Below are 22081 nucleotides of genomic sequence, written 5' to 3'. Positions count from 1 at the left end.
CTTGAGCTTCATTTTCATAGATTCATAGCTACTAAGGTCAGAAGGGACCATTATGATCATCTAGTCTGACCTCCTGCACAACGCAGGCCACAGAATCTCACCCCCCCCTCCTGCGAAAAACCTCACCTATGTCTGAGCTATTGAAGTCCTCAAATTGTGGTTTAAAGACTTCAAGGAGCAGAGAATCCTCCAGCAAGTGACCCGTGCCCCATGCTACAGAGGAAGGCGAAAAACGTCCAGGGCCTCTTCCAATCTGCCCTGGAGGAAAATTCCTTCCCGACCCCAAATATGGCGATCAGCTAAACCCTGAGCATATGGGCAAGATTCACCAGCCAGATACTATAGAAAATTCTTTCCTGGGTAACTCAGATCCCACCCCATCTAACATCCCATCACAGGCCATTGGGCCTATTTACCATGAATATTTAAAGATCAATTAATTACCAAAATCATGTTATCCCATCATACCATCCCCACCATAAATTTATCGAGTTTAATCTTAAAGCCAGATAGATCTTTTGCCCCACAGCTCCCTTGGAAGGCTATTCCAAAACTTCACTCCTCTGATGGTTAGAAACCTTCATCTAATTTCAAGTCTAAACTTCCTGGTGGCCAGTTTATATCCATTTGTTCTTGTGTCCACATTGGTACTGAGCTTAAATAATTCCTCTCCCTCTCCGGTATTTATCCCTCTGATATATTTATAGAGAGCAATCATATCTCCCCTCAACTTTCTTTTAGTTAGGCTAAACAAGCCAAGCTCCTTGAGTCTCCTTTCATAAGACAAGTTTTCCATTCCTCGGATCATCCTAGTAACTCTTCTCTGTACCTGTTCCAGTTTGAATTCATCCTTCTTAAACATGGGAGACCAGAACTGCACACAGTATTCCAGGTGAGGTCTCACCAGTGCCTTGTATAATGGTACTAACACCTCCTTATCCCTACTGGAAATACCTCTCCTGCTGCATCCCAAGACCGCATTAGCTTTTTTCACAGCCATATCATATTGGCGGCTCATACTCATCCTATGATTAACCAGTACTCCAAGGTCCTTCTCCTCCTCCGTTACTTCTAATTGATGCATCCCCAGCTTATAACTAAAATTCTTGTTATTAATCCCTAAATGCATGACCTTACACTTCTCACTATTAAATTTCATCCTATTACTATTACTCCAGTTTACTAGGTCATCCAGATCCTCCTGTATGATATCCCGGTCCTTCTCTAAATTGGCAACACCTCCCAGCTTTGTATCATCCGCAAACTTTATTAGCACACTCCCACTTTTTGTGCCGAGGTCAGTAATAAAAAGATTAAATAAGATTGGTCCCAAAACTGATCCTTGAGGAACTCCACTGGTAACCTCCCTCCAGCCTGACAGTTCACCTTTCAGTAGGACCTGTTGTAGTCTCCCCTTTAACCAATGCCTTATCCACCTTTCAATATTCATATTGGTCCCCATCTTTTCCAATTTAACTAATAATTCCCCATGTGGCACGGTATCAAACGCCTTACTGAAATCTAGGTGAATTAGATCCACTGCATTTCCTTTGTCTAAAAAATCTGTTACTTTCTCAAAGAAGGAGATCAGGTTGGTTTGGCACGATCTACCTTTTGTAAAACCATGTTGTATTTTGTCCCATTTACCATTGACTTCAATGTCCTTAACTACTTTCATGGTTTATATTTGTTGTCAGAATATCTCAATAGAAGTATAGCTATATGTTACACGTTAGTATCTTATTTTTTCTTTGCCTATAGGCAGATAGACTAGAGATTTAGTTAGATAATTTAGACACACAGAGAGAAGAATTATTGTCATTTTACAGACTAACACTAAGGTGGGGCTTAGATGTCTCCAGTTTTTGTGAGAACTAGATATATTATATAGACGTGGAAATATAATTTCTTTCTTTCACACATGGATGGGTAACTTAATTAACACCTGGGGTTTCATTCAATACATATTAATTGTTTTCTCCAAAAACAACGTTCTAGAAAACTCAGGGGAAAATGTTCAAAAATAGCTGCAGAATGTACACCCTCATATGTGTATATGGAGAGTGCATACAGGTAATGCAAAATGCACATTTACTCTTTGTGCATGTGTGCGTCTGGTTTGCAGGTATAATTTCAGCACCTAATTTTTAAAAACTGGCGGATATAATAAATCTCTTTCTTATACCAATCATTTGTTTCTCAACTGCAAGCTTCAACTCTTATGTTTTGGGGTTCCAAAAACGCTACATTAGTTTATTCTGAAATTAATCAAAGGTCTGGAAGTCATAATAGCAGTGATTAAGTAGTTTTATTTTAAGTATGGAGAAAATAAGACAGACTGCTGTAAAATTGTAAAGTACAAATGTTCGTACAAGGACAATCCTGCTCTTATTGAAATCAATGACAAAATTTTAAATGACTTCAGGGCAGGATCAGCCCCACAGGATGAGGTCCGATCCCGTACAAAGTGCAGAGTCCCTTCATTATCCATTCAGGCATTGAGGGCACCCTCAAGTGCCATTGATTGCCCATTAATGATGCATAGCTGGCAGAATCATGCCCTTGTTTCCTTAGGAAGGTGGGACTTGATCCTGAAAGGTACCAAACATAAGAGCCTTGTTCCTGTTTTGACCCCTTTACGCCACATACAAGGGTCCTACAAGCCATGGTTTCAGTAAGGGAGAATTCCCCCAGTTCTGGGAGTCTGAGAGACAGCACTTAGACTGCCTCCCCAGCACCCCCTTGCAGACCCCAGCATAGAGGCTGTGCTGAGGGTGGGGCTCAGCATGCAGCATTGTAATGATTCCAGGCAGCACTGCAGCCAATGTGGCATTCTGGGGAGGACTCTAGGCTTGTCTACACTACATCAGGAGCCCCAGGATAGCTCAGGACTGGGAGGGCACAGAGGTGGTTCAAAGTCTGCCTATGCTACACCAGAGGCCCCACAGCAGCTCAGGATTAGGAATGTGTAAAGGGGGGCTAAAACCACCTTAGCCCTCTTCCCAGGGCTGCAAATTCTGCGCTGCACCATTTAGAGTATGTCCACACTTGGAGCTGGAGGTGTAATTTCCAGTTCCAGTAGATGTACACATGCTAGCTTTGATGGAGCAGACAGTGTAACCACTGCTGTGCAGGTGGTGTGACAGACTAGCAACCCAGAATACAATCCCACATAGGACCCATTGTATTTAGCTGGGTGGCTAGCCCATCTCGCCACTTGCACCACCATAACTACATTTCTGCTTTAGCACCCTGGCTCAGTCAGAGCTAGTGAACGTATGTCTGCCAGAACTGGAAATTATATCTCCAGCTCCAAATGTAGACATACAATCAGGGGAGCAGGTTAGAATCTGAGTGCTTCCATCAAACTGCTGAGCACTCTCAGCTCCCATTGACTTCCCTGAGAACCTTGTGAGAATGGGCCCATTGACTTCAGTGAGAAGCTCAACTCACATAATCAGGTTCTTATTCAGTGTCTCAGAAATACTTTATTCCATATAGTTACTTGGTGTCCATTTATTTGTTGAGTAGACAAAAGAAGAACATCACCATGTCTAAATTGCTGTGGTGATGCAGTAATTTATCCACTCTGTTTAAAAATGCTTTTGGTGTAGATTTATTCAATGTGTTATCTAATTTTAAAAATCTACTATACATATTTGTGCATATAATTTTGGAGTTAATGCAAAAAAGCAAAAATGCAGAAAGTAGTTCACAGTCAGAAATGAAAATCAAGTACTGTAGAAACACAATGATATTTTTAATTATACAAATTTGTTCTTTCTCATGTTGGCATAATGGCAGTTGATTGATAAAATGGACAACCAGCATGTGTGATTTAAAAAGAGTCAGTGCCAAAATCTATTTTGTAAAATATTAACACATTGTTTTCAGGAAAATTCAGTGCAAATTGGTATAAAAACATAAACTACCATGAAGATATGCTTTCAGCCATATGTTGTTTTATATTTCAGCAAATGTGGTCAACAGTTTTCTTTTGAGATGATCAAACAAACAGACAAACATATTCACTCAAATAAGGTATAAAAGAAATCTGTGCTTATATTTTTCTTTAGACTTCAGTCTGTCTTGGTCTAGTCGCTAAACAAAAATAACTGAATGTTTGTGATTAAAATTTCTATCATTTAAAAATGAGCCATCTACTGTAGGAAAGCCAAAAGACTTTATAACCTTTTGTATATGCACATCAATGGTAGAAGTCTGATTGCACTCCATAGAGGTGCATGTAGATATCACAGAGGCACTCAGATTCTGTATTACATTGATAAATGCAGGACAAATTCCTAGACAAAAATCTGGATTAGATTGAGGAAACTGCTTTTGGCTTGGTGAACCGAGCAAGGGACAGCCATTAAATAATTTCTGTATTCTAGTCCATAGAATGGAAAGCTGTACTCAAGTCAATGGCAGATATATGGTATGGCTTTCTAATTCCACAGAAGTTTGGCAATGCTTTATTCTGTCACCTTCCTTGTTCTACATCAGCATTGATTGTGTGACGAGTAAGTCTGAAGAAGCGGTTGTCAGTAGAGTTTAACTGAACACCATTGTGAGCTAGATTCGGTTCTGTTGATGTATGTAGGTGTTATTGGAATATCGCTGCACCCAAGATGGTGGATTTTTTTTATTTTTTCATATGAACCCCAATACGAGAAACTGCCCTGAGAATGTGCATTTTCTGGCCATGCCCCTATTCTGTTCAGCACCATCCACATGTTGGGCTGCGCTGCCTGCCTACAGGTCCCTCAAAGAGAAAATGGTTGCAATGGGCCACCTTTCCCATTGCAGCCTCCCACATGGAGGACTTTACACTGGGAGGAGTTCAACTGGCTTGATCAATGTTTGGTGCAGTAAAGATATCTTCCATGGTGTGTATAGCCCATCCACCTTCAGAAGGAAGACAAAACTGCAGTCCTGACCACGTGTCTTCCTTTAAGCCTGTCTACAGTGGCACTGAAAATCTTTCAGTGGAGCTGAGTTTAAACGAGTATCCCAGTTTAAATACAAGATGAAAGACCACGGCAGACTAGGCATGCCTGTTTTTAAAACATTTATGTTTGGCCCACACTAGCAGGCAGCCTGTTTAATCTGAGAGCGAAAGATATCTTTAAAGCATTCTAAAACAATAGTACTGCCTGTGTAGACAAGGAATAAACTCCATCAGACATTTTTAATAAGAGGAGGCCAGTTTCCTGGCCATATTTCAGTAAGAATAATTGCATTGTGCCTCTCTAAATTCCCTGTACAATTTCAATTATTCTTCACTTCCTGCCCAAATCTGTTTGGGTGGATTTACTGTGCATTAGTAAACAACTGCTTCCCCAGTGATGGGTTAAGTCATTCATATGTGTGTCAGAGACTGGGATGCAGGCAGTTAGGCCTAGTGGTTGAAGCCAGAGTCAGTCAGCCAGGAATCGGAGCCAAGAGTCAGAGCTGGGATTACTTGACGTGAGGCAAGGCAGGGACAAAGCTGAGAACCAGCAGGAGCTATCACAACCATGGGCAAATGCTTTAACCAGCCACCAAACTTCTGCTTCTGGTGGACTTGAGAGCTGGCCTGCTGATTCTTCCCACCAATTAGGCAGTGTAGCAAGTCAGGCAGTCTGCTACAGGTCAGCTGAACTCGTTAGGTTTCCCAGAGACTGCCTCTGACTCAGGCCCTGATTCCTGACTCAGAGTGTCTGTGTGTATGAGATACAAGGTGGGTGATGTATTGTTTATTGGACTAACTTCTGTTAGTTAGAGACACAAGCTTTCAAGCTTAACAGAGCTCTTCTTCCGGTCTGGGAAACATAATCAGAGTGTCACAGCTAAGTACAAGGTGGAACAGATTATTTAGCAGACCTAACTTGTTAGGGTATTATGAGAATAAATAATTAAAAGACAGATTGTGACACCTTTGTTCAAGTTTAGTAGTTCGTTACTCCTCAGAGTTTCATTGAAATCAGTTGATCTGATCAAGGAGTCAGTTATTCAGTGTGATCTTTAATTTAAGATCTCTAAGATATTACTATTTTAAGATAAGACTTTGATCTTTGCATGAAAGATTCTATATATGTGAATTATTGTATATCCTACTCAGATCCCCTCTTATAACATACATGTATAGATACATACACCCTAAAGTTCAGCAACATGCATCTCTTCAAAAGGAAAGCTTGAGCAGTTTCTTCTGAATTTTACTCTGTCATTTGACTACATTTTTTTTCTGATGCTCAATTTTCACAGAGCACATTATGGACTTCTCCAGGGAGCAGAAAATGTGTTTTTTAAGTAAACATAAAATGTTTTGATAAATCAAAACATTCAAATGAACTTGCTATTGGAAAAAAAATTATTCTGTTTTTAAGTGAAGTTCTGTGTTTAAGGATAATAGTAATAAAAACTGGTTTCCCAAAAGGCTAAAACAAATTCTTATTCCTTGCTGCCATAGTGAACATATTTTCTAACAAACTAAATTGTCATATAAAGTGTAAATACAACATTCCTCAGAGCTAATCCAAAAGATGTAAAAATTGCCTACAGCAAACTGAGCTATCAATATTTTAATGTGGTTATTTAAAGGTGTGGCATCTTTCAGATACATATACTTCTGTATAACAGATGTTCATTACTCTGCCTTTCTTTTCCCATTCCACAAGATGCAAGTAAAGCCAACCATATCATAAATATATCACATTATTTAGAATGTCAAACTTTCATAGTCAATTTCAGACCACTATCTGTGTACTTGTGTGGAATGGTGCAGGATAAAACGTTAGATGAGTGTATATCACATACTTTTAGGTACTTAAAATACGGCGTCATTGCTACACATTATCCTAACCTGTTCTTAACTATACCTTAGGAATTTTATGAGTGTTCAAAGATTTTTTGATTACCTGTATGGAAACACTGTTTTAATAACATAGCCCTTTTTTCAATCCTAAAGTACAGATTGAGCCTGACACTGCAAGACAATAGTGCCTTTTACCTAAAGTAGTAGTCTTGCAATTCATTTGACGTGGTTAATCTGAATCCTGTCTGCAACTGGGAGATGTGATGATCTTGTATATTTCTATGTACACTTCTTATATAATATATATGAACTAGGGCTGTTGATTAATTGCAGTTAACTCACATGATTAACACAAAAAATTTAATCGCTATTACAAGAATTAATCGCTATTAATTGCAGTCTTAATCACACTGCTAGACAATAGAATACCAATTGAAATTTATAAAATATTTTGGATGTTTTTCTACATTTTCATACATATTGTATTATGTGTTGTAATTGAAATCAAAGTGTATATTTTTGATTATAAATATTTGCACTGTAAAAATGATAAACAAATGCAACTTACAAATGCAGATATTTTTTGTTACATAACTGAACTCAAAAACAAAATAATGTAAAACTTCAGACCCTACCAGTCCACTCAGTCCTACTTCTTTTTCAGCCAATCACTAAGAGATTAACAAGTTTCTTTACATTTACAGGAGATAATGCTGTCCTCTTTTTATTTATAATGTCACTAGTAAGTGAGAACAGGCATTTCCTTGGCTCTTTTGTAGATGGCATTACAAGTTATTTATGTGCCAGATATGCTAAACAGAAGTCTTTAAAAAGCAACACTCTGATGCGGAAACTACAGAATCCAAACCACCATCTGACTCAGATAATGAAAACGAACATGCATGGGTCCGTACTTCTTTGGATTGTTATCGAGCAGAACCCATCATCAGCATGGACCCATGTCCCCTGGAATGGTGTTTGAAGCATGAAGGAACATATGAATCTTTAGTGCATCCGGAACGTAAATATCTTGCAATGCCGGCTAAAACAGTGCCATGTGAATGCCTGTTCTCACTTTCAGGTGACATTGTAAACAAAAAGCAGGCAGCATTATCTCCCTGCAAACGTAAACAAACTTGTTCATCTGAGTGATTGGCTGAACAAGAAGTAGGACTGAGAGGATTTGCAGCCTCTAAAATTTTACATTGTTTTATTTTTGAATGCAGTTTTTTGTACATAATTCTACATTTGTAAGTTCAACTTTCATGAAAAAGTGATTGCACTACAGTACTTGTATTAGGTGAATTGAAAAATACTATTTCTTTTGTTTTTTACGGTGTAAATACTTGTAATTAAAAATAAATATAAAGTGAGCACTGTGCACTTTGTATTCTGTGTTTTAATTGAAATCAATATATTTGAAAATGTAGAAAACATCCAAAAATATTTAAAACTCTGTATTCTATTAATTTTTAACAGTGCAATTAATCGTGATTAATTTTTTTAGTCACTTGACAGCCCTCATATGAACATTACAATTGCTGACTATTACATTAAAAGTGGTTATAGATTATGGACCAGATGGTGTAAATCAGCATTGATCCACTGAAGTCAATTGAACCATGACAATTTACATCAATTTAGGATTTGGCCCTCATCTTTGGGAAAGTCAAATGTTAAATATGATCTCTAATAATCTGTATGGTACATGTAGGTATTTGGAATGTTTAGATAACAAAATAAAATAATATGTAAATATTCAGATATGTAATAGTCCAAATCCCACTTCCATTGAAATCTGTGAAATTAATGTCAATGACTTCAGTGGGAGCAAAAATTCCTAAATCAGCTGATGATGTAAACGGGATTAAGACATAAATACCAAAATCAAGGTTTTAAAAGACAGGCTTTGCAGGCCGGTAAAGCATTTAAGCACAGATTTGTGAGCAAGTCTGTTGAAGTCAATGGGACTACGCATGAGTAATTACTTTGCTGAATCAAGGCCTACTTTTTACAATTATACAATTATTAGGTTGGGACCTTCTAGCTTCACAGAGACTGCCAAACCTGGTCTTAGAGTGGTAGCTGTTTGAGGATTTCAGCTTAAGGTTTCAGAGTAACAGCCGTGTTAGTCTGTATTCGCAAAGAGAAAAGGAGTACTTGTGGCACCTTAGAGACTAACCAATTTATTTGAGCATGAGCTTTCGTGAGCTACAGCTCACTTAAGGGGAATCTCAAGCAATTTTGTAAAAGCTATCAGGCTGACCAATCTAAGTTATTTGCAGCAATTCCTGGATTTGTATGTGCTAATCTTCTTTATAAGATGTAAGAAATAAAGATTAAATAATTATGATTAATAGTTTCAAATATTAATTCACAAAGTTAGGGGAGGTTTCAGAGTAACAGCCGTGTTAGTCTGTATTCGCAAAAAGAAAAGGAGTACTTGTGGCACCTTAGAGACTAACCAATTTATATGAGCATAAGCTTTCGTGAGCTACAGCTCACTTCATCGGATGCATTCAGTGGAGGATTTTAAAAGGCTAAAAATCTTTCTTGGAGAGGGGCTGGGGCTGTTAATGTAATTTTCACCTGATAACTAACTAAATTTGAAAAGGAGTACTTGTGGCTCCTTAGAGACTAACCAATTTATTTGAGCATAAGCTTTCGTGAGCTACAGCTCACTTCATCGGATGAAGTGCATCCGATGAAGTGAGCTGTAGCTCACGAAAGCTTATGCTCAAATAAATTGGTTAGTCTCTAAGGTGCCACAAGTACTCCTTTTCTTTTTGCGAATAGAGACTAACACGGCTGCTACTCTGAAACCTAACTAAATTTGAATGAAACCTATCAAATTAAATACGTATAACTACAGAATCACCACACATGTAAAACAATGGGTTAGAATACCACATACACAGCCTTACTCTTTCCAGATCTTGAATTAGTGAGTGGTGAAACAGCCTTACTCTTTCCAGATCTTGAATTAGTGAGTGATGAAACACCACATGCAGCGGGAGCCTGGATGTCTCTAGGCCACACAGAAGCCCCATAGCTCTCCCAGAACCCTCCCATTGCAAGAGCAGCATTTGTGCACTCACTTTACTTTCAGTTCAGGATGTAGTGATCATTCTGGGTCACTAGTGGTATGTAGGATTTTCTCTGCACACAGTAGTAAGACCTAATATTTAATACTATAAAATACAGTATAAACCCATTAAAGTCCCAACCACTTCTTTGTGGATTAATTAGCTGCACAGAATTTGCTTTCTTAACAAGAGTAGTCTGTAATTTGAGGGTTATCATTAGCAGCCCCTGTAAAATTGGTCAAAAAATTGTGAACAAGGTCCTCTAATTCAGATTAATATAGATCTCATTTTGCTTTGCTTTTTTAAAAAATCTAATTGAGCAAAGGAAAAGTATCACAAATTAAATAACAATCTTATAACTTGACAGGTTTATTGAATGGTTTTCAGTATGTTAGCTTCCACTTTGCTATTTGGTATCAAGAAAATATAGAATATTCCTCAAATCTTTAGTCAGTAAAGACATAAATGTAAGGCTGATGTCAAAGATCAGTATGATGAACTTTAACAAAATGCCATCTGAAATGTAGATGTCTTGGTAGGTAAAGAGCTTTTTAGAAACTGCTTTCTCAACTGGTTTACTGTATTAGGAGTCTTAAAGCTTTCTCCAGTTAAGGTTAATTTATTGTTTGTAATAGCTCATATGCCTTACCAACCTAAAGAGCTTTTCCCACAGATCGGTTAATAAGATGCAGAATAGAGAACGGGCCAATGAATCTGTTTGTTACAGTCTACTTAGTGAAGCTATGGCTACAATACTCCAGTGCTGAAGTCAGTGAAAAGACACCAGCACAACACAATCCAAGGAAAATGCAAGCTGATACAGCACAAAGATTCTTTGTTTAAGAACAGCAGAAATTTCCAGCATCTATCTGGACAAAAATGCAAGATAGAAGGGAATGTAATTAAATAACAAAACAAACCCAAACTAAAAGAGAATCATTATAAACCAGCACAAGGACACTTTGTTTTTAAGTGCACACAATGAATTTTAAAGATCTTTGTTCAAAAGGGAAATAAAGTATTATGGAGGAGTGACACATTTGATGGATGCGTGGGTCCTGAAAAACTAGATTATCAATTACTTTTTCCTTGTTTGGCTCCAGACCAGTAATTTTCAGTGGAAGAAGCCAAATGCTAGCCTGGTTTTGACTGCAGGAAGTGACTGTTGTTAAAGGATTCTATTTCATTGATGATCTTATGTTTTCCTCTAGCACTCCCCTTCCTGATAGGGACTCTGATAGGGCAGGCACTCTTTCAGTTGTTACCAGCAGAAGGAAGGTTTGTTTAGTAAACTACCCCTTGTTTTGTTTTCAGCCCTCTCACATCCAATCCAATCCCTTTGTCAAGGGTTTTGAAAACAAACACTTAGATTTCCTCAGGTTTATTTCCCAACTACCCAGACAGTTTGGGCCACATTCTGCTCTTTATTTACACTAGTATAATTCCAAAGTAACACTACTAAAGTCAGTGGAGTTACTTCAGATTTACACTGGGAGTAAATTGAGAGCAAAATCATCTTGACTTCATGTAAACTTTGATTTCTTTTTCTTAAATAAACCTTTCAGATACTTATGCAGTTATGTCACCAAAAGGATTAGTTATCAGTAGCAACACTACATTGTTTACCTTGGAGAAGGGTGTGTGTCAGAGAGAGCTGTTGATAAAAGTATGTAGACTAGGGATCATTGCATACTATACAACCTAAGTGTCAAGGATCTTTTCAGATAACAATGTATTCCTCTTCTTCCCTCTCTTTAAATTTAGTTGTTTGTAAATTTCCATGCTCCAATCCCACAGAAGTCAATAGTACAGCTTACCATTGATTTCTGTGGGATCAGGATTTATCCCTCTCTGTAAATCATATCTAGAATTTGGGCCCAATCCCCAGCCTTTCATGAGTCCCCTTTGCGCAGCTCTGGTGCAAAGGGAACTAAAAATGTCCTTTAGGCAGTACCTGAGAATTCACAGAATCTACAGATAGCATACCGCTGGCATAGTCTAAGGGCTTGGCTACACTTACATTTTATAGCGCTCTAACTTCTGGCCCCCTCTTCAGCACAAGAGCTATTCTGGAGTGAGAGTAAGAGAATGTGTCAGAAAAAGAAAGGGCAGGTTTGGAGAACAACATTCTAACTTGTGCCAAGGACTGGTTCAATCTTCATCAGCCTCCAGAATCATGGGAACAGGGAGGACAGAAAGGTGGCATAAAGCCACCAGTGCCCTCACAATCTCCCCACATACGCCAGGCACTGCTTTGGCATAACTGGGGATCTAGCACTATTTGTTACACCTCAGTGGAATATGTGTATACAACTGCTTCAAGTTTAACATTTTCTGAAGGTCTGATTGTCATCTACCACAGATATTAATATGTAGGCGGAGTCACTAACTGCTGTACGTGGACCCATTTTACCACCTTCAGATGTACAGCAAGCTGTAGCGTAAGACATATTTTAATGAAATTTGGTAGTCCCCAAACAATGGTTACTGTTCTAAGACTTTGGGGGGCTTTTTAGTGTTAAAATATACTAATAACTAAAATCTGTCCTGAAGCTATAAAGACAGCAGAAAGTTAATAAGATAGCTGAGATATTTGTCTAGAAAGCTTTCCCCCTGTTTTAATGTATTGATAAATAATAACTAGATAGTGATTATTCTTCCTATTGTTGGGGAATTAAAAGTGTGTTTACAGAATAAGATGTTTGGTTGTTCATCAGACAAAAACAACGTCAAAGAATTAGAATCCCCCCCTGCTTACTAGAGTAAATATGTATTCAACAATGAGTCTCTGCTTTGTATATAAACTCTTTTAAAGAATATATTTCTCTCCATAAAAAAGAGGCATGTATATTTTCTTGTTCATGATTCTCATTCGTAAGGCAAGAATAAGTAAAATAAAGCTATTCCACATTGCAACTATATACAGTATCTGAACTTCTTATTCCTCTAACTACTATATTTGCTGACTCTGCAGTACAATTATAGCATGCAGGTCAACTTTAATATGTAATTGAAGATTAAAGAAAATTGATGCCTTTACCTTTTAAGAGAAACCCGGACATTTTCAGCATGCACCGTGTGAAAGAGAAGTTCAAACTTTTATTCATGCTCCCAAAACGATTTCCATGTTTTTTAATTTGTTGTCCTAGATAATACTTGTTGTTTTTCCTCATTTTATCCACTGGTGCCAATGTAAAGAGCCAATATTAAACTGATGAAGTATTATATTTATATTGAATTATTTTTTTTAATTTACACCTCTTACCTTTGGCATAGCTTTCCTTCTGCACACTTAAAGTATCTTGAATTTATAAACTTCAGTGACCTCTCATATGACAAAATAAATGGTTTTAATTTAAATAATTTTGATGGTATGAATTATCTAAATCATATTTAACAAAAATCTGTTTAATCAATATTTTCTTTTATCTCAATATGGGTTATGAAATGCTTACAGCCAATCACACCATAGATTATCTGAACCTCTCCTTCACTGACTTTTTTTTTTTATGTCCCCAAAACATTTAGGAAAATGGTGGGAACTGTCCACAGAATCTGTGTAAGCATGTGATTAAATCAAAATTTCATTCTCAAAGTATTATATTCCTAGTTACATCTGTTAGGTTGAGACAGTAACTGATCAATATCAAGGGCTAAGTAATGATTGTTTTCTTATGGGTACAGTAGGGCCTGGAAAGGCATTCATTGACTTCAGGGGGAGTTGGATTGGGCCTTATATAGCAAGAGGGCACAGACAGCTCTTTTCCTTTATCCTATGATGCTACAGCAAGCACTCACTAGCATTGTCAATAGTATTGAACACCTAGATATTGGGTAAAAAACAAAGCTGTGGCAAGTACCAGGATGCCAGCGCTGGGTAAGAGTCCAAGTTACATATTTTCTACATCATTTCTCTTAGATGCATTGTCCTTCCCCCTCTTACGCTCAGGCAGAATTCGTTGGAAACAGGACCATGTGAATGGGGCATTTATTCCATCTCAGTGTGACTCTGGCTTTCAGAGCCTTAACTATGCTCTAAATCTAGTTCTTGTAAAACAGTCATATTCCTGCGTGATCAGTTTCTTAGACAATGAAAATAGATTTGTCTCCAGCACTTCAACTGAATTGATAGACATAAGCTACTGAGGTTGAATTGTTCCTTAATCTGCTTACATCATAGTTGTAATACGTAGTGTAGATTGATCCTAACAATAGTTTAACTAGGCTACAGCCTTTGGTCATGTCCTGCCTTGCCTGGTCATGTAATGGGGTCAAAGTCCCATTTACACTACAGATTGAAACCATTCTATAAACCAAGTCAGTGAGCAACAGCATGATAACTGGGTCCCCAGTACAATTGTAATACTGTAGGTTTCAGAGTAGAAGCTGTGTTAGTCTGTATTAACCAATTTATTTAAGCATAAACTCATTTCATTCATTCACATTCATCCACTGAATGCATCCGATGAAGTGAGCTGTAGCTCACGAAAGCTTATGCTCAAATAAATTGGTTAGCCTCTAAGGTGCTACTAGTACTCCTTTTCTTTTTGTAATACTGTAGGAGGGACCTAACGGTGAGATTCCCCTCTTCATCCCCCGGCCCATGGAAGGCCATGGCAAGGCCTATGCATCTTTCATATCTTAAGCCCTGTTTTGAAGCCTCAAGTGGGATTTAAGTGATGCACAGGCCTTGTGCTTGCCCTCTGCAGAGGAGTAAATTTCAGCCTAAGAGAGCTTTGCCCTCCAAAAATATACAGTAGCTGCAGCCTTACTGTAGTGCATACATCTGAAGTAAAGAAGGCATCATGTTTGTGGGGAAAAAATCACTTTAATAATTTCAAATATTTGTCAAAGGTATTCAACAAAGTATGTTTTTGCAAAATCTGTCTAGTTATACTAATGCAAAACTGGCCCTATACAGGATTCCCTCTGCAAGCAAAATTCCCATTGACTTCAATGGGAGTTTTCCTACTTAAGTAGGGAAATTTCAAGACCATGCAAGCAAATGACTTGTAGATATACTTTAAATGCAGAAGTGTATTGTTTGCAAAGACTGAAGCTTTACATCATACAGAATGAAGTGCCAGTGCATCTGGAGAATTCAACAGAATAAGACAATTGATCTAAAATGTTTACACATATGAGAGGCTCAAACAAAAATAGGAATGTAGCAAGGTTAAAACTAAAGGAGAGTTTGAAAACTTATTTAGAATGAGTTTTATAACATTTAGACTCCCTTGCAAAGATTTGTGTTTTCTGGACTAGTAATCCTATAAATCGTTAACACATGAATCATCACATTATTCACAACAATATCAAGTATTGTAAATTCCCTTGACTTGCTAACTAACTACAGTGTATCTTCACAACCACTGACAATTAATTTCATGCTATAGGCATGAAGCTTTTAAAAACTTGTTGACACAGGGTCATTTCATAGTACCTGTAAAAAAAACAAGAACTGGGGTGTCATGCTGCTAAATTCTATCAGGAAGAAAACCCCTCACTTACCATAATTTAAAGTTTTTAACACTGTGGACCTGGTGCCAATTCAATTGTAAACCTCATTGAATTTATTTTTTATAACATTGTTACACTGTGTATTTAAATGTGTAGACTAATACAAGATTTACCACAAGGCCTTTGGCACTAATTGATTTATCAAACAATTTAGCAAGTGTGTATGTGTGTGTGTGTTTCTGAGCTACATAGCCAAGAAGCCATGTTAATCTGGTAACTTGATCCCAAAATAAATGGTATTAAAGCAGTATGGAACATGATGCCACAAGATCTGAGCTGCAGCCATTACTCACATGAAGTCCATGGGTTTACTTATAAAATAGCTTCAGGATTGGGCCCATACTTAAGAGTCCTTTGGCACTGATAAACCCATATTGTTAAATTTATAACTCAGCTAGAAAAGTTCAACAAAGGCTAAAACTAGGCTACAAAATCCTAGCCTAAAAGTGATTTTTCATTTTAGCTATAATTTAAAAAATATACAAATTGTTTTGTTCATTTTAAAACGTAAGTGTAAATAAAGGTTGACTAGTTCAGAACTCATAGGACTCTCCAGTGACTGAAATCAAACGATCAGTTCATAATATGATCCAACTACTCTTGGAATTTTAAACAAAACAATGCAAATGGCTGGGATATTAAACAACAAATGCTGGTTCATGCATGGCAATTCATAAGGATTTTGCACTGGCAATCAAAACTCCCGGTACCTATAAAACTACCTAAATAGTTTTTGCAATCTTTTGAAAAATCTTTCTCTAGCAATATATATAATACATTTAAAAACTACCTTCTCTACTCTCTGGAAAATAATGCAAGTTATACCACGTACCATAAAAGATTTTTCATAAAAGAAGAAAAAACAAGGAATTATAAATTTAAAAAAAAATCTATATCAGGGTTGTCAGAATTGACAAAAGCTGGAAAAATCAAAGAGACGCTGCCATTCTGATCATAATTTACATCATTTTAAAATGGCAAGTTATGATGCAGTATCAGCTTCGAGTTTCATAGATTTTTGTCAATGTGTTGAAAAATTAGGCCCTGATCCTGCAAAAACTTATGCACATGCTTTACTTTATACATTGTCAGTGGTCCCATTAAATTAAGCATGCACATGAGCTTTTGTAGAATCAGGGCCTAGTACAATTTAAACACAACAAACTAAATTCTGCCCTATTTCCATTCATACAACCCCCATGAAAACTAATGGTGAATAGGTTATGTGAGCAGAAGCTGGCCAATCATCATTATCATTTTTGGTGAACGACTCTGACAAAAAGATATAGTGGCCTGTTTCCATCACAGGGACCTGTGCATCTGCCCTTCTAAGGAGTTTAATGTTTCAAATCACAGCACTACACCTGACATCAAACTAAATGGAGGATTTTTTAAAAAACAAAACAAAACTGGTGTTCTTTTCAGATTTTAATGTCTTCTATTTGGTGTTCACTTTATAACATTTGTCGTAGCCCCGCTCCAGATTTAGTGTCTAATCCTAGAAATTGGAGGATGAGGACACTCATCACCTACCAGTTTCAGAATTTTGCTCAATCAGGCCCATAAATCTCTCTGTGGTCTGTCTCAGCAATACTTACGTGCATATGTAATGTCTCATGTGATTAAAGATAAGCACATGTGTAAGTTTTTGTGGGATTGACATCCATGTATCCTTGTTTTAGAGTATTTGATCCTGCTACATGAGGATTGCCTCCTAATTTAAATGGGAACTGAAGGTGCTGAGCAACTAGCAGGAGGCACTCAGGGCCAGATTTCTGAGGGTATATTGGCACCTATTAGGATTTTTAAAAGCACCTAGGGGCCACTAGGTGCTTATCGGCATCTTTGGACACTTAAATACCTTTACAAATCGGGCCTTCAGTAAGTTGTAGTCCTGCTCCCATTTGACGACAATGTAAAAATTCCTGACAAATTATTGTTAATGGGTCCTTAGAGTAGGCAGTTTAACAATCTGAACCTGTACCCCTTACTCATGTGAGTAGCCCAAAATAACCTCCTTTCAATGGAACTATTTTTATGAATAAGGATTACTCACATCAGGAAGTCTTGCAGAAAGAAATCCTTAATAATGTTGCACATATACGAGACTAACATATACGTCTCAGCCTGCTAAAGCCCAATTATGGGACACCATATAATTAGGTACAGAAGAAAAGTAAGTGTCGGAAACTTTAAATGATGCGGGATTGCCTTCTTTGACATAAATAAGTTTTATAACCTGTTTCAGTGGCAGAGCATTCCTGATGTAAATAATTTACAGCAATAAAAGTATAGGACGAGAGTGTAAAATGAGGCTTCTCAAAGAGAACTTTGAACAATTGACACATTACTTCAATACTAAAGAAAGAGTGAGCTAAACCAACCCATATAAAAATACAAATGTTTGCCATTGTTATGGTGCAAAATGCTGTAATAGCACTTTCCTACGATGTAGTGTTTTGGATTGTTTCTTTACAATACTTGTAAAAAAAAAAAATCAGACTCAAATGCATATGGTTATGGTTGCTAATGGAAAGAATCAGCTTCCCAGTGGACTCCTGACACCCTATTATGAACATCTGGAATCTTCCATCATATGTTAGTCGTCTACATCCATGGGTCTCTCTGTACCATCACATCACTTTTCCGGTCAAATGCAACAGGCATTCTACAGTACTGAGCCAGAACAATGTCTGCATCCGTACAAGCAACATCAAATAAACTTTAATTTTGAAAATAAAACATAGACGCAAATGAGGCCTCATAGAAGTAACACATGGTCAGAACACATGTGTATTTATTTTTCCCAGGATAAAAGATGTTGCAACAGTTTATTTTACAGCTTAGTACATTTTTGGTAGCAAGATCCTTCTAATAGCTGAAGAAAAGTGATTGAATTTCCTTGTAATGAGAGCGTAAATCTATAACTATGAAGCTGTGGAGTGTACGACTGATGACGAATAGGGCCCCCCATGAGCTGTACAGTGTGTGTATGGCTAGTACTTATCTAGAGAGACAAGAAGGGTGAGGTAGTATCTTTTATTGGACCAACTTCTGGTGGTGGGAGCTGAAAAAGAGCTCTGTGTAGCTCAAAAGTTCCTCTCTCTTACTATAATAAAAGATATTATGTCACCTACCTGGTCTCTCTAATATCCTGGGACTCACACGGCTAGAAGGACAACACTGCACACATGATGCATCCGATGAAGTGAGCTGTAGCTCACGAAAGCTTATACTCAAATAAATTTGTTAGTCTCTAAGGTGCCACAAGTACTCCTTTTCTTTTTGCAAATACAGACTAACACGGCTGCTACTCTGAAACCTGTCACTGCACACATGGTATCTATCTATGCAGTTCCTGCCACCCTCCTATTATCCTCTCTGCTGCAATGTTGTGTTGCGTGAAGCTAGTGCCTACTTCAGTCTCCACATGGGCTGAACAGTGTTAGGTTATTGCGCTGGACAGAGGAGCAACAGAGAAGCACAGATGTAACTGGAATCCAGCTGTGAAGTACTGTAGAACTCTGTACAGCCGATGGGAGATGCTTCTTTTTGCACAGGGTGATAGTGGATTTGGAGGCCTCTGCCATTTTTTCCACTGGATGAGTAATCACTGCAGGGTCAGTGTCCCTAATAGCGACGTGGACTGTAGCAGCTAAAGCCAAAAAAATCTGCTATCAACTCTCTCCTATTTCCTCTGCACAAAGAAACTTAAGAAAACCCGAATAGTTTTAACATTGCTTCTCTCCGATGGCCGAGGCAGGAAAAAGTCCCCCCTCCACAGTCTATTTGCCAGAGGCATCATTTCAAACCAGCCTTCACGATAGCGGGGGCTGCCTATTCGAACCATTTAGAGGCGAGTCATTCGGGGGAGGGAATCTTGCTCGATCCCTCGGAAGGGGGGATACCCCCTGGAACCCTGACATTAACAGATCGCCTCGCTGTCCCCGCTCCCCGAGCGCTCGCCTCTCTCGCTCCGAACAGGGCAGCGAGTCAGTCCCGTTCACATGAAAATTACGCCAGCTCCAGTGGCGCGTAAAATTGATGTGAGCTGAAAGAAGTGGGCTCAGCGCGATCCTCCCTCTCTTGTCTCACCAGGGGTCCCTGCACGTTACACAAGGCCGAGCTTGTCTCTTTAAGGAGACACTGGCCCCTAATTAGTCCGCATTCCTCCTGGTGCGAGTGATATAGCAGCAGTGAGTGGCACGGAGGGGGGAGCACAGAGGGCGACCACATCCCTTTCCCCCTCCAAACCTTCTCTCCTGCCACCACCCAGCGCACAAGATACAGCAGCAGCAGCCCCAGCCACCCCACGTTACTTTGATTGACAGCTGAACAAATGTTTCCCCTGTTCGAACGCCGGCGCTATGAAACGTCAGCGATCTCAAAGCTCCACCTCGGGCAGGGGGAAGGAGCGAGGAAATGGAGGTGTGGCCCATCGGATAAAGCAGCATGATTGGCTGTCACGCGGAGAGACGTCTGGTCCCCACGTGGGGACTCGGCCCCGAGCCGCACCCCCTCCTCAGACCCGCACGCCCATTTGTCAGCCGCGAAATGATGGGCATTAATACAGAACGGCGATTAATGTGTAGCCGCTGCTGATTGGTCGCCGGCGACGCCCTTCATGGGAGGAGCAGGAGGAGGGGGTAGCTCCGGGGAGGGGGCGGGGAAGGAGGGCTCGCTTTGCCTGATGGTCGTTGCAGTCTTTTTGACTGCACTTTGCAAGCTAGGCGGGGGGGGGAAGCCCCCAGCTGAAACGACAACTCCCAGGATGCCCCGCGGCCCCCTTGTCTTCCGATGGTTGTGAATATGTATCAGAATGTTAATGATTTGCTGCTGCTAAATTTGGTCAAAGAAGTCACCTCGCCAGAGCGCGTTGTTAGAGCTGCTCGGAGCGGCGTTGGGGAGGCGGCGGTGGCTGCTGGCGTTGGCGATCCTGTTCTGGGGCTGCGACTTGCAAGAGTTTGCGGGGCGAGGAGGGAAACAGCAAAGACCAGCGAAGAAGAGCGCGTTTCTTCCCCCCGGCCGTGCTGGGAAAAGCGGGAGGGAGGGCGGGCGGCGAGCTGGTGAATGGGAAAGAGGAGAAACATCACAACAAAAGGTTCCTGCACTTGAACCTTTGAAAAGCAGCGACTCTGTGCAAGGCGGAGAAAAAGCCAGGAGCAAAACAGACAACAGTTTTTTCCAACCAGGAGTTTTTCTCTTCCGACAAAGGAAAGGAGGGTTTTTTTCTTCCTTTTTTTGGACGGGATAACGATTGAGACCCATAAAAGTTTGCAGCCGGGAGACGCTGCGAGAGGGGTGTTTTGGGGGGCGGAATTCGGAAGCCGGGGCGAGTGGAGTTTGTCTTCTTCCGTTCCTCCCCGTCTAACGGGGCTGGCTCGGCTCGCGGGGGAGGAGAAACCCCCTTGGAGCGGTGGGGCGCTAGGAGGGGGACCCGCCGAGCGCGGAGACCTTGGGAGAGGGACCTGCCGGACGCTGGGGTAGCGGGTGAGGAAGCTCCAGGACACGGGGCTCTGCCGATCGGACAGGGGCCGCCGGAGCTGCCGTTCCAGCCGCCACCATGCCTGCCCGCGAGTGACAGCCCCTGTGGAATGTGGCAGCGGTCCCCTTCGGCCGGGGACAGAGCCGCCGCCGCCGCCGCGCGTCCCTCCTCTTGTGTGTTCACGCGAGTCCCGCGGGCGGGGGAGTTCGGGGACAGCCGGAGACGCTCCTCAGAGCGCTAGCGCCGGGCAGCCCTTTCCTCCTCCTCCTCCTTTGCATTGTTGCCATTAAAACCAATGAACCAAGCTGCTCTGGCCAAAAGCACCAACTAAATCGGTTTGGATGATTCGCGATCTGAGCAAGATGTATCCTCAAACCAGACACCCGGTGAGTAGACACGAGGCGGGGGGTGACACTTGTATGTGGCTCCTGGTTTGTTTCCCCCCCTGCCCTGAGCCTTGGTCCCCAAAGGGGAGGGGGGAGGGCTGCAACTGGGAACAATCAGCACAATACACCACGCCAGCCTTTCTCCCGCTGTCCGCTTGCCTCCTGCTTGGAGAAAGCAAACGAAAAAAGGGGGGGAAGGGGGGGAGAAACAATTGAGTTGTAGCCATTTTCTTATTGTTGTCTTTGGCTTTTCAGGCTCTCCAGTGTAACGATTTTGCCGCTTGTAGTTACGATCACTCCGGTCTTTTACAGAGTCAAAGGCAAACTAAAGCGAGAAGGAGGGACTGAGGGTTCCAGCTCTTAATCTGATTCTTATTATCCCCAAAGTGTATTCCTTCTCCATCAGCTCCCGCGGAGGGACCTGCGATTTCCTCTCCTCTGCCTCATCTCTTCGCCCTCCCTCCACATTCACCCCAGTTTAGCAGTAGGGTCACAGACCCCCGCACCCGCTCCACAAGCCTGACAGTTTGATTACAGGGTTGGTGGGTGGGGATGGGGACAGATGATACAGACATGACTGCCCCCTCTATTAGAGGTCCGTGAAGGTGCGGACAAGGCTGGAGCGGGCTTGTGTGTGTGCGTAAAGGGCGAGGGACTTTTATGTTTCAAAGAGGAAACACTGGTGTGTGCGTGTGTATGTAAAGTCGGTGAGTTTTAATACCCTTCGTCCTTACTGCTGTGTGAGTGACCCAGCTCCCTTAAACGCACCGGGCTGGGCATGTGTGTGTGCGTGCGTCTCTGGGAC

The 22081-nt window shown here is 40.4% G+C and overlaps 1 protein-coding gene across 11 annotated transcripts in view; it reads left to right on the top strand.

Moving 5' to 3' along the window:
• Window positions 1-20197: 20197 nt before the first annotated feature.
• Window positions 20198-22081, top strand: part of TLE4 (TLE family member 4, transcriptional corepressor) — a 120197-nt gene continuing 118313 nt past the window's right edge. For 4 of the 11 annotated variants that reach the window (XM_027827883.3, XM_037901799.2, XM_037901803.2 and 1 more), the window contains exon 1: window positions 20198-21276. In XM_027827883.3, coding sequence (XP_027683684.1) covers window positions 21232-21276 — 45 coding nt within the window. In that variant the 5' untranslated portion in view covers window positions 20198-21231. The remainder of the gene's footprint in view (window positions 21277-22081) is intronic. The other 7 variants (XM_027827887.3, XM_037901802.2, XM_037901798.2 and 4 more) reach the window with 4 other exon arrangements.

Source organism: Chelonia mydas, chromosome 5 (assembly GCF_015237465.2).
Source record: "Chelonia mydas isolate rCheMyd1 chromosome 5, rCheMyd1.pri.v2, whole genome shotgun sequence".
Lineage (NCBI taxonomy): Eukaryota > Metazoa > Chordata > Testudines > Cheloniidae > Chelonia > Chelonia mydas.
Note: the sequence above shows the minus strand (reverse complement) of the source record. Positions and strands in the feature narration are given on the sequence as shown.